This window comes from Vipera berus, assembly GCF_964194415.1.
Source record: "Vipera berus genome assembly, chromosome: 2".
Taxonomy (NCBI): Eukaryota; Metazoa; Chordata; class Lepidosauria; order Squamata; family Viperidae; genus Vipera; species Vipera berus.
The window spans coordinates 122,785,046-122,798,708 of record NC_138203.1 but is presented as its reverse complement, the minus strand read 5'-3'; the positions used below and the strand labels follow the sequence as shown (position 1 = coordinate 122,798,708).

The 13,663-nt window shown below is 45.5% G+C and overlaps 1 protein-coding gene across 2 annotated transcripts in view; it reads right to left on the bottom strand.

The window, feature by feature from the left end:
• Window positions 1-11,452, bottom strand: part of SLC6A8 (solute carrier family 6 member 8) — a 34,949-nt gene extending 23,497 nt beyond the window's left edge. The window contains exons 1-5 of one of the 2 annotated variants that reach the window (XM_081315781.1): window positions 11,412-11,452; window positions 10,209-11,021; window positions 2,104-2,235; window positions 1,154-1,406; window positions 875-1,007 (exon numbers count right to left, since the gene is read on the bottom strand). In XM_081315781.1, the coding sequence (XP_081171907.1) occupies window positions 875-1,007; window positions 1,154-1,406; window positions 2,104-2,235; window positions 10,209-10,500 (810 nt within the window). In that variant the 5' untranslated portion in view covers window positions 10,501-11,021; window positions 11,412-11,452. Of the gene's footprint in view, window positions 1-874; window positions 1,008-1,153; window positions 1,407-2,103; window positions 2,236-10,208; window positions 11,022-11,313 lie in introns of both variants that reach the window. The other variant, XM_081315782.1, reaches the window with a different exon arrangement.
• Between the last annotated feature and the right edge of the window lie 2,211 nt (window positions 11,453-13,663).

Here is a 13,663-nt window from a genome sequence, read left to right as displayed (position 1 = left end):
GACACATATGACTACCCCTTTAGAAGCTGAGGCCTTCTGCCCACTTTGCAGAAATTCTGTTTTGCTCTTTTCACAACAGGAATCCTGAAATGTGCCTAAATTTTCTCCCTCACAGAGGGACTCTGGATGGTGTGCAAATAAAATGTCAAAAACATGCAGAGATTTCCCTCAGAAAGTCTCAGTTGAGATGGGGCTAGGATATCTTACAAAGGATAATACTCAGTAAATCAGGAGCCACTGGAGTCTAAGGAATGGTGTTTAGACGTCTTTCTCCCCCCACCCTAACTGTAATTTTAACTTGAGTCCTCTTTCTCCAATTCCTGACTGACCTTTGTGAGGACCTGTTGTTCTGTGCTTAATTCTTCTTTGCCTTAATTGAAAACACTTCGCCTCCAGAGATTTGCTTAAAGCTTATTCACTGCCTGCATGTCTCACAGCTTTCCAAAGATCAATCCAATCCTTCCAGCTGCAGGCACCCATCAGACACACATACCTCCCCTCATCCATAGTCGTTTCCAAAATGCACTTTTCTCCATGTATTTATTTCCATGTCATCATTTCATTCAACGTTCTCTTCTCATTTCACTCTCCGGGACTGTGTATATACCTGTTTCCATTCACCCTCCACCTGGCCCTCCTTGCCCCTTCTTCAAGAGCCACATCATCTCCACAGGTAAGAGCCTTCAGAGTGGGCTGCTGAACACTTAGCAGAGAGGATTCAGGAAGCAGGCGACTGCCAGTGGGTGCTCTGAAGAGAAGGAATTTACCCATCTTCTGGAATCTCATGTGACCACTGCCACAATTCATTCACAATTTCTTCCCACCTTCTCCTCCCTTCCAGATTGACTCAGACCATCTCCCTACAGCTTCCTACCTTTCCTGCAGATTTGACGCCTTTCCAAACGCAGAAATAAACAAGGACCCAGCAAGTTAGGAGGCACAGGGTCATTTCCCAGTTGATAGCCCCAGGGTACTCCAGGCCTTTTGAAATATTCAACACCTTGTTCCTGCAAACAGAGGGAGAAAAGGTGACCACCTGAATGGGAGGGCTTTGTGAGCGAAGATCTCCATCTAGGCAGGTGAGCACGGCCCTGCTCAGAACAGAGAACTGGGAGGTCAGCTTAGGACAGAAGGGTAAAATGCCATAACTCACTCCCAAAATTCGATGACAGGTGACCGCTTGTCAGAAAGTTCATCACAGGTAAAGTTGCTACTGGCAGTGCCATTGGCACAATCTTCATGTCGGAAGATTTCCACACACTCTGGGGAGTTCCAGGGATTCCCACAGGTTGACCAGGGCAGGGTGGCTGTAAAAGACTTCACCAGATAGTAGAAGCCCCAGGCAAGTACCATGATGTAGTACGTGTTGCAGTAGAAGACAATCACCATGGAAGCAAATCCCAGTCCTGTTTGGAGAAATTCAGTTACTTGAAGAAAGAATGGGCTATTTTCCCTAAAGGGTGACAGAGATATGACACTGTTACACAGTGAAAATGAGTGATATGAAATATAAGTTGCATTTGCTAAATGTCCATATTTTAAATTCTGGAAACTGAACACTATTTTCATCAAACAGTAATTTAATTTGGCTTCGCATGCAGAAGATAAAGAGTAATGAAAAAGGCCCATTTCTAATCATTATTAAAAAAAAGTAGGACTTCTTTTCCTGGCTTCTAAGATTACAGTGTGTAATTTTACACTACATATCTACTTGTCTGCTCAAGTAGATTTTCATTGACATATTGATTACAACCTTTTGGGGTATCAAAAGCCAGTGATCTCAGCCTGATTATTTCTGTACTGTACGTCACAAAGAGAATCATGTCTATATTTAAGTTCTTCTTCTCTATACATCCAAGTATGCCACATCTTTTTAATACCTCCTGACCAATCTTTGCCAACTTCACATATTCTTCTAATTTGGGCACATCTATTGGACCTTTTGATATCTCCTTGGTTTTCACTGAAGATCCCACAGTGATGTTCTGACTTGGGAAGTTGAGAGAAGATGCTATTAGAAGGTAGCTCGACTTCCCCCCACAAACAAACTCATAAGAGCAATAAAGAGAAGAAAGGGGGGATTAGTTGGAAAAAGATTCTTACCTTTGAAAAGTGGCGCTATGTTCCATACCGCAATGCTTCCAGCCTTCATGAATTGCCCCAAAGAAATTTCCAAGAAGAAGATGGGAATCCCACCAAGGAGGGCAATAAGAATGTACGGGATGAGGAACACACCTGTAGCCAAGTGAGCAACACAAAGTAAGCAACAGTGTCATTCTTCAATTCTAGACCACTTCAGCCTTTCCCATAGGTACAGATGATTTATAGGTTTGTTATACTAAAAACAGTTTTTTTAAACAGCATCTAAATCTAATTCAATTTAATCTAATCTAAATTGTACACTAGGAAAAGCTGAGTCCTGCCCCATAAACTGTTGACAGCGGCATTTCCATAATTTATTCTGCTTCAGTTTGTTGATTGAGAAGAGTGCAAGGGTGTCAACTGAAATCTTTCTCACTGGAGACAGTATACAATTGATTCGGGGTTCTGAGATACCATCAGATCCTGGCACACCTTGAAATTTAATCTCAGATGTCATAATGTTTAAAATATGCAAGAATTTCAGAAGGTTTTTGCAGATCAGGGAGGAGCCAATGAAATGAAATTAAGGTTAGAAGCTGTATTTTTTCCCCCAATCAGTACCCTAATTTGTGGCTTCTGTGGTTACTTGGAATTGTAATATTTATTGTATTTTAATTCTTCCCAGTTCTGAGACCTCTTCATTTGTTGCCACCACTTAACTTTTTCCAACTTTCTAAGTATTTTGAGATTGCACAATTGAGAATCGGCCTTGCTGGCTGGACCATCTTCCTCAAACGTGTTAAGGGTGCTATGCTGGAGAAAGCTGGCTGAGCTGAAATGCATCCTTGCTCTCCATTTAGAGATATTTTGCTGGCAAGTCTTTATGTATGAATGTCTGCAAAATAAACAGAGGAAGACCAGATCCCTAAGGTAGCTGCTATGGAGCTGGAAAGGAGATAGATAAAAAGCAGACTCTGTTATTCTCTATTATTTTCCTTCTGACTTTTGTCTTCTGGTCATTTAATCATAGGTGCTTCTTCAGGCTCCCACGATCAGAAAAGATCTCTGTCCCTCCCTGCATTATCCATATTGGTCATCGCCATGTGATCTTGATCTGTTTCCCTCTTTCCTCAAACAGTTCTCAACTTTCCTGTCACCATTGTTCACAAGTGTGCCAGCCTCACAGCGGTGATGGACAGGCTGGTGTGTTCCTAAATACATGTGTGCACGTGGGCCTCAGCATGAATCGCCTCAAGGACTCTATTTATAGTACAGATCTCTGGGTTAAAGGAAGGCCCAAGTATTGCTTCTCATCCTGCCAATCCCTAGTTAAAAGGATAATCTTGGGGATATAAACTCTTTCCCATGGGGATTAACGAGGTAATGGTTGGGGGATCCATTCATTGCTGCATATAGGCAGGGACATCTACCACCCAGGAAATGCAAATGGCGGTGAATATGTGCCTCTGCACATGGAGCGGCTAAGGCACACCATGCTGCAAGACAAGAGTGTGTGTGCTAAGGCTGATTCGAAGATGATATGGGATTTTGTGCCTCTATTTACACATTTAATCAGATCAGTTGAAAAAAAACAGAAGCAGCCACATTTCTGGAATATGGCTAGGTTTGATTAGTATTAATCTTGGGATTTGGGTAGGACAGCATATTGTGGTTTTGGTTAGTTAATGGTTCAAAGGATTGTGCAAACTCGGGACATGGAACTGGATGGAGTATATCAAGTGAATGAAGTCTATGAGTGGGTGTTTGGGTGTGAGTATTGTGTGTGGCTTTATCTGCATGGATTTATCTGAAATCCAGCATTTTCTCAGATGGTAAACCTGCATTTGAGATATTCATTCCCAAGTATTGGTGAGGCTTCATATGATTCAATATTTCATTTTCTTTTTTTGAATCCCTGCATACAGAAAGATAGCAATCCAGAGGAAACGATTCTGGCATGATTCTGGCATAATCTTGGTTTTGTTTTGCATAGAAACCGGTGTCAATCTCAATTCTTCCTTTCAGTCTGATACCTACAACCAGACACAGGTTTATCCCTATAAATCAGCCCAGAGTCAAAACTACCCTTTCTTGGAACAGCTTTTATAGAACGAATTAAGGTCTGAAATGTGTGATTTGCAATGGTAAGGGCTGCTTCTAGGAACACTCAAAGTGTATGCCTTGTTCCATTAAATAAAGAGACTAAAAATGGCTTCTTATCAGTTTTCATACTCTCTATTTCTGTTTTTCAATTATCGACTCCATAAGGCATGGTGAATGAATGGAAATATCAGGGTTAGATCATGAAATAAATTGGTTGGACAATCATTCCCTCTGTGCAATGAATTTTAGAAATATTTGTCAAAGGAAACAGATTGCTAACAGAATTCTCAGCAATCTCTCCAAATTGTAGCTATCAGGCTTGAAAATTAATTTATGATGCAATTAATATAACAGCCTTCCCTCAGGAGTTAAACTACAGCTCCCATCTTCCCCAGCCGGTGAGGCCAGATGACCATATACAAAAGTGGGGAAAACTGTCACAGATATTTGCAGTATAAATATGTCTTCAGTGTTGCCTCTATGTATATAGCTCAGTGACCCCTTCAAGGTAGGAATGAGAGGCGATCGAAGAGCATTTCTGAATTCACCATATTTTCATAGACCAACGTTTACAAGGATGAGAAAGTGTTGACTGCTGCCTGAAGAGTGGGATGCTTGGAGAGTTAGAGGGAGAAGCAAGGGGGTAACTGGAAAAATGAAATCTCGTGAATTAAAGTGGTCACTGTTCTGTCCACAGCAATTTTTCACACCTGAAGAAAAGCACTGACATTTTTCTCTTTCCAATCCTGGCCAGAAAGACTGAATCATTCATCCCTTGTGATCTCCTCACACTCCTCGACAAACCCACGGATTTAGTCTATTCTGGCTCTCCATCTCAGCTCGCCCATGCGAGCCTGCAGCTGCATATCTAACAAATGCAGTGACCAGCAACACTTGTGAATGGGCAGACTCAGGTACAATGCTCCAAGCACACCAGCTTGGGTACAACCTCTGATGGTGGAGGCTTCCACCCCTCCACCCACACACCCCACTGAATGAGGCAACCGTCTTCTCCGGGAATTTGCCCCCCAGCAGCTGTGGCCTGCTCTGTGCCATGCTGTGGCTTTTATACAAAAGAAATTTCTCCCGGCTGACAAAGAGGAAAGTTCTCAGGGTCTCAAAAGGGGAGGCAGGCGATCATCTCAGCCTCAGCACAAGGCAACCAAGTCACTTTCCCCAGAAGAAAGGAAAAAGAAAAAAAATTGATTCTACTCCAGGAGGTTTGGAGAAATTGAAAGATAATAATAATAATAATAATAATAATAATAATAATAATAATAATAATAATAATAATAATAATAAGAAGAAGAAGAAGAAGAAGAAGAAGAAGAAGAAGAAGAAGAAGAAGAAGAAGTAGTAGTAGTAGTAGTAGTAGTAGTTGGAAGGGACCTTGGAGGTCATCTAGTCCAACCCCCTGCTCAGGCAGGAATGCATCTCCATTTCAACCCTGGACTATTCCCCAGCCATTCTCACAATATGCTTTATCACCAAACACTGCCTTCTCCAACTTTCTCTTTCCTACCTAACTTTTCTGGCCACCCAGCCCCACTGATTGTTTGGATCGCTTTTTCTGCCCTTTCTAAGCTCCTTGTAAGCTTCAAAACTTTATTAGAACAATTTAAACTCCATGCTCTATAAGAGCTGATAGGCAACTAAGACATCCTGGTTATGAGATTGGATCATATGCCTATCCTTGCCGGCCTAGAGGGTGGAAAGCAATCTTTTCCCTATTTTTTCCCCCCAGCATCAGTTGCTGGATAAGATCTGGAGCCCACTGGGGATTATTCAACTCATGTGCCACTCCAAAACCACGTAAAATATAAACAGCATCTCTAACCCACTTGTCAAGTTCAAAGTTTTGGCAATCTCTTTGGTTATTAACTCAGGCTGAATCCATTCTTTGTTAGCATAACAAGATTGACCAGTAATGCCAACACATTTAGGAACAATAGATCCCAGAACGTTTCAATGGAGAAAGAGGAAATAAATGTATCTTTCTCAGAAAGTGCCTGCTTAAAACAGTAGGGTTGTCCAAATCCTGTCTTTTCAATTGTGCTTAATCAGTTTCTACTTCTTCATCTCAAGTCTGGATTGAGCAAGTGATTTCTTTTTCTTTTCCTTTCACTTTCTGTCCCTTTATCTTGAAAAAGGAACAGCCAGGGCTTGTAATGACTGATACCTGCTAAATTTGTCCCATGCAAATATCAGATGAAAACTGGCTCCAGGGATGCAGCTGAGAGTTTTATCGTTCTTCTGTAGTCTGCCAAGGTACTTTTTTTTTTCATTTGCACGTACAACAGTCTTAACAGAAAGGGCAGATTACAAGGAAGCATTCTAAATCAATAAATGCAAGGAGAAAAAGGCAGAGTACCATCCGTGATGGAGGGCCTTGGACAGCAAGGTTTGCAAAAAAAAAAAAAAAAGATATTATCGTCCTTTGCAAGGTTTGCTAAACTGAGACACTTGTCCTTGGGTATTAAAAGACTGCCTTTGCATGTTTTTTGCTTCGCAAAATGGTGAACCTGCCACTTAATTCTCACCACGTTCTAACTTGACTTTTGAAGTTAGGTAAGGTTAAAAATAGGTACTAGTTCAAGATCACCAAACGGGAATGGAAATTGTATTCCAAGTCACCAGCCCAAGACTGCAAGTATCACTAACAGCACTTGTCAGAAAGAAATAGTTGCAAAAGCGTCAGCTGGACTTGGTTGTTTTACCCAAGAGTCAGGCAGCATGTGAGTGTGACGCAATGTGCATCACATCAGCCGACGGCAGTCCTTAAGAGTATTATTGCTTTTCTGTTCTCCTCTCCTAAAATCGTCAAGGAGAAAAACACCTCTCCTTAAGGGAGAACGAGATACAATTTTGGCCTTGTTGCTGTACGGATAATGAATCAAATGGGAGCGATAAGGAGACAGCGGGATCCCAACCCCCATTTACAAAGGTCATAAAATTCTAAAGTAGAAGGAGGAGAGGCCCCCCCCCGCCCCCTTACTTCATTGCTAATTAAAGAGATGTTAGGGTAGGATTGGGGCAAACCTAAAAAGCTATGGACTTTGAATGTGCAAAGGATTGGCCATGGTAATCTTACAGAGGGGGCAGGGCCCCTGAACACACACACACTTAAGGGTATTCTAGTACTCACTTCCTTTTCCTTTGTTTTCTGGGATTGAGCTCCATTTTGGTAGAAAGAATTTCGCTTAAGCCTAAGAGACGTGGGTCTCCTCTCTTCTCCAATCCAGTCCCCAGTAGATTTGTCCTTCCCATGGCCTTTGGCAAAGTGCTCAGGCACGGTGCCGCACCAGTTAAAACACATCAGAGAGGAAATGCGCTCTTCTTGGCTTCTCACTCACTTTGCCCTCTGCATCCCTCCTCAGATTCATAGATTGAAAAGGGATCGATCCCAGAATGGTTCACATGCGCTGTGTGGCCTGGAGAATGCCAGAGAAGCCCTCTTGGAGATGGGATGGTGGAAACAGGCCTGGTGAAAAGATCACGTTTTCTGGGATTCTCTGCAGTTCTCGGCAGCAATCCCTGTGCCAAGTGCACCTTGGCTCCTGCAAGAGCACAACTGCTTTCCATATATAACTTTTATGACTTATTAAACCACAGATGGCCTTACTGCTTTTCTCCAGGGCCGGTAGGTTATTGAGACAACATGGGGGAAAAAATGACACCCATATTTTTAAGGAAGCCAGCCAAGTTTGGTACTCAAGGGCAGTGCCACAGGAGAGCCCAGGAAATCCAGGTTCCTGGCACCCATGGGGTTCACTGGATGCTTTTCAGCCAGGCATTTTCTCTTAACCTGTCCTACCCTTCGGGGTCGTGAGGGCAAAGGGGGAGAAGGGCAACAACCATGTATGCCACAAGGAATTATTTGGAAAGAAGGCAAGAAATAATGTAACAACAAGCATGTAAACAGTCTCCTCCCTCAGTGCATATGCTCTGTCACATTTAAATCTTCAAGCTGGATGCTATCCAAACATGTTATATTGTGAAACGTGATGAACTACATGCTTTCTGCAATTACGTTTCCCAATATACAGAAAATAGGAGGACAAAGCAGTTACTGGGGAGGATTGGAAAGGAACCAAAAGGTGCTAGAAGTTTCTGTTCTGACCAATTCACACATAAAATGCCCTTTCACAATTTGTTCTAGATTTATTTTGCACTATTTGAATAAAATTTGAGGAAGGCAAGATTTGCCACTGAGACTCAGTCATCCAGGAAGGACTACCATGGCCCTCCTTTCAGCCAGCTATGCCTTCTCTTTGCCCCTCTGGTGTTCCCACACAGTCCCGTTCTCCCCGGTAATTATTCCCCCAACTCCAATCTCCAGATGAAGCAGCCCAAATTTGAAATAGGTGAGGCACCTGACTTGCGGTGTCCTGAAAGAAGATGCAACTCTGGAGGCTCACTTGTTGTTATATAAGGGGGAAGTGAATGAGAGATTTGGAAGAATCTAACCATGGAATCTGCAGGGTAACTCAGGATGGGCCCAGGAGAAATGCCCTGTGAGTGTGGCTCATTGTTCTCAGTGTATGTGTGTGAGCGCACGGGCAAGCATGTGCATATACGCAACATCTTTCTAGGTTTTCAACTAAGCGCCAACATAATTTCAAAGAGGCTTGGGTCTTCATTTCACCACGTGGCCTGCTTAACGTGTTGGAGTGGGAAAAAGACAAGAGTAAGTTCTTTCTTGTCCCTCTGTGGTAAGAGATGGCAAGTGATACAAGAGCCCCAAAACATTGGAAGGAGGTGAGTCCCCACAGTCAAACTGGGTTAGGAAAACTTTCCTACTTCCCTTCAATGTGCTCCTTCTTGAGGGACTTTGGGATCCACAAGTAGCAGGATGGGGAGGTGACTATATCGTATCCCCCTTCAGCGCAGCAGCCATGACTCTCTCCCAACTTTGATGGGAGAAGACAACCAACCCTCTGCCCAGACGGCACTCCTTTCTATAAGCTGGCAGCTGCCCTTTGCTCCCTGCCTAGCCACGGGTGTGTGTGGTGACAACCACAGTGCCAACTACTTGTATCCTTCTCTGCCTCTCAACATTCCCACTGAATGCAGGATTTCTCCCCTATCTGATCACAGCTCTATCTTCACCCTTGCTCATATTTCAGCCTGAGTAAATTCCTTGCATCTTCCAGGGAGCTTAACCTTCTCCTGTGGGATTTTTTTTCCTGGAGGAATGAGGCTTTGGGGGATTCTTGCAGGACATCTCCCACAAAGATTTCTTCTCCCTTTCCAATCTCACTTCTGGATTCCATCTGTTGTGCCCAAGATTTCAGCCAACAAAAATTTCCTAAGTGATGATCTGACTCATTTTCAAGTCTTGTTTTTAAATTGTGTGGTCCGGGCCTGAGGCTTTTAGATTCCAGGTAGGCGTGGGACTGAATGCGCCTATTGAAGAAGACAGGGAAGGCCCTTCGTGCAGAGCATATTAACCCCCCATTCCCAGATCCAGCCCTAACTTTTAAAAGACCCTGGAGGCAGGGGTGGAATTCAAATAGGTGAACAACCGGTTTTCTGCGTGGATGCCGCTTCCGGAAGTCCATTCTGGGCCTGGGCAACAAAAAATTAGCTACCGGTTCTGCCGAACTGGTGCGAACTGGCTGAATCCCACCACTGCCTGGAGGCTAAGCCAAAGGGTCGAAATTCCACTCTGGGAAGAGAGCAGGCTAGATCGTTTTCCTTTCCAGGGCACCTTTAATCATGTGTTCTTGCTGCTGCCAGCTCTAGGTCCCGGATAGCCTTACAAAGTACTCCTGAGTTTAGGATGTCAGCTCAGAAAGACACTGTTCCAAGGCTTTCTTAGGTCCCTGTTCTTCCCAATGGGCCTGGACCTTGAAGCTTCCTTAAGGCGAAAGCTGCAGGCTCCAGATCGTAAAAGGTTCCCATGCAATTCTGGAGAATCGCTGACCCTCACCCCCTTCCACCCCCTTTTACAAGGATCCTGGCGACCCCTGCGCCCCCCCCCCAACCCTTCCATCCGGACCTCAAGGCCGCAGGTTGCTCACCTCCCCCGTTCTTGTAACACAAGTAGGGAAAGCGCCAGACGTTGCCTAGCCCCACGGCGAAGCCCACGCAGGACATGATGAAATCCATCTGCCGGGTCCAAGTCTCTCTCTCGCGGGGCGGCAAGGCCAGGGTCGACTTGCAGGAGTCCACGGCCTCCCCTTTGCTCCCGACTGAGGCTCCTTGGCACATGGCGGCTGCGGGGGATCCCGTCTTTTTGTCCTGCGGTTCGACCGAGACGCTGTAAATGCCGCCGCCGCCGCCGCCGCTCTCCGACGAAGCCCCCTTGGCCATGGTGCCTGGGGGGATTCCCGAGTCCCGGTCGCCCCCTTCCAGACGGATCGAGACGATGCTCAAAAGAGAAAAGAAGGGCTGCGAAGGGGGGGGGGTTGTTGGTGGTGGTGCAGTCAGAAGCCCCCTCGCAAGAGGCGAGCGGCAGACGGTGGAGAGCGGAGTCTGAGCTGGGGCTGGGGCTGGCTGGGGCAGGTAGCCGGCTCGGAGGGGGAGGGCTGGGATTTTGCAGAGGCTCAGAAACAATCCACGAAGCACTTGAAGGTCAACCTGAAAAACCTCATGTGTTCAGTGGACTCGGGGAAGGGGGTTGCTGGAGGGCGGAGGTCGGCGAAATCCGCCGCGGGGAGGACACCCCCACAGTACCCCGCCCGGAGTCACGGCAGGGCACGGGGTCGGGGGCGGAGGAGGGGACGCGCCGATCCCTTCCCGTCCGTCGCCTTCGCGCTGCTCCGGTCGCTTCTGGGCTCGCCGCTTCGGGTGCTGCCGCTGTTCTCCTCGCAATCGCCGCCCCTTCGAGGCTGCTGGAGGAGAGAGAGAGCCCGCGTGACGTCAGCCGGCCCGGCCCCTTTTCTCTCTCCCTCCCTCCCTCTCCGCCGCCGTCGCCGGGATTCGCCGACTGCTCCCCCTCCCCCCCTCCCTCCCTCCTCCTTCGCGCTCCAGCACTGCCAGCCGCAGGGAAAGACGGCAGGCAGTCCGCGGGCAGAGGAGCAAGAGGAGTGTGTACGTGTGTGTGTGTGGGAGGGGGGGGAGCAATTGCAGCGGCCGTTTCTTTTCTTCCCATTCCGCCCTCCCCCCCGCACCCCCCCTCCGCACCTGTTCCCTCCCTGGGTGCTGCTCTGTAATAATGCTCCGTCCTGCCTTTCTGGACTCGACTTCGGAGTTTGCCTTGAAAAAGGGACGTTTCCACTCACGCGGTTCGCAGTCGGAGCCTCGTTTCGGCTGCAGTTCCTCCTGCGTCGGTGACCCCCGCTGTATGCGCGCACTTCAACGGAAGTGTCAGCGGCGCGGCGCGTTTTTTTTTTGTGTGTTACGTGTTCAGCTGGGAAGGAGCGAGCTGGGAAGATCTCCCCCTCCCCGCCTCCCAAATTAACAAGAGCCCCCCCACCCCCCCAAAAAAATAATAATAATATATGGCTATCATATTGCTGGATTTGGAAGCCCAGAAGTTGTAAGGTAGAATTTATCGTGGAGGGAGGGAAGGGGAGATTCCCTTTGAAAAGTCCAACAACGGGCATAGTGTCCCGTGTTTTTAAGCTCAGTTCGAGATTCTGGATTTAACTTATAAAATACTTAACGTTTTGGAACCGAGAAAGCACCGTCTTTAATAAAGTCCTCTATATTTGTCCCAGTTTCAATTAGGGACCCTCTGAGAAGAAAGGAGCAGGGCCTTTTTAGTGATGGCACCCACTGATGGAATATTCTTCTAGCCACCCACTGTTTTCTCAGAGCATTTTATTCTTTCGCTGCCAGTTTCAAAACAAAGGTGTTTTTTTTTTGCGGGAGAAGGCTTTTGGCTATATGGAGGGGGGGATTGTTCCTAATGCTGCTTTGTTGCATGATACCCCTTGCTAAAGTGTAACATTTGGGGATACATTCATCTGGATTGAAAGATGTGCCCTTTAAGGTGCGGCAACCTTTTAAATGAATACATTTAGAAGCTTTATCTCTTGAAACCTGGGTCTTGTCAACATACCCCTTCTCCTTTGAATTTATCTAAGCATATTTACGTGTATATTTATCTATATATTTACATGTATTTATCTAGGCATATTTACGTGTATGGCTCAGTGGGTTAGGACGCTGAACTTGTCGATCGGAAGGTCGGCAGTTTGGCGGGTCGAATCCCGAGTGCCGCGTAGCAGAGTGAGCGCCTGTTACTCGTCCCAGCTTCTGCCCACCTAGCAGTTCGAAAGCACGTAAAAATGCAAGTAGAAAAATAGGGACCACTCCGGTGGGAAGGTAACAGCGTTCCGTGCTAGTCATGCCGGCCACATGACCATGGAGACGTCCTCGGACAAGCGCTGGCTCTTCGGCTATGAAACGGAGATGAGCACCGGCCCCTAGAGTCGGAAACGACTAGCACGCATGTGCGGGGGAACCTTTACCTTTACCTTTAAACAAGTATAGGAGTTTGTGGCATTAAACACACAGATGTAGAAAGTGGGCCACTCCTTATAATGATTTGTCCCACAGTCAGCCTGTAGTGGGATATTCTATACATAATTCCTCAGAAGTAAATTCTCGGTAACTGAACCAGAGGACTGCCATAGCTCCAGAAGTAAGCATTGGTTATTGTTGGTGATGTGAATGAAAAATATTCAGCCCGTGGCTGGCATTTCTTCCTTTTGTATTATTACTTAAGAACTTGTTGACATATACCTCATACGCACCCTGTACCTTCCAACATGGACTAAGCCAGCCTATGCCCATCTCTCTGCCCCCATCCCTGCAATAAACAGATAATATAACTGATTAAATGGCAATAAGGAAATGAATGCTTACTTATTTATTTAAACAATTTATAAGGTTGCCCATCTCAAAGCAGGGACTCTGGGCAGCACAAAATGGATTAAGCCAACAAAAGATAATGCAACTATTAGTAATACCTAATCCATACAGAAAAAACAACAAATCCACCAACAGCTGGTTTAACTTTTTGGTTCCAGTGAATATATGTATGTTGATGATATAACAGAACTAATAATTATAAGATTTATAAATGTTTACACCAATTAAATAACGTGGACTTCAACTCCCAGAATTCCCCAGCCAGCCAAGATTGCCAAGGTTGAAAAACACTGTTTTAGCTGATATATTAAGAATGTCTAAATACATGTTTTACAGTCCTACATATGATTAGCCAGAAATCTGTTCTGTTCAATTTTTAGGGACCTCACTTTTAGCCAATACCAAGCAGAGCTTAGCAGTGGGGGGGGGGAGGCAGAGTGGCACTAGATAGCATATGGATGGGGGAAATCAACTGAAATGACAGACAGAAGATTGTGTTATAACCAATATTTAGTGGCATAAACTTTTATAAGCCAGAGTTCACATACTGCCATAATCATATATATAGCTGAACCCACAGTAACAGGTGCTTCTTTATAGGCTGTGTGGCTTATGAATTCTTTTACTACCAATGCATTACAAGTAGTCGTCAACT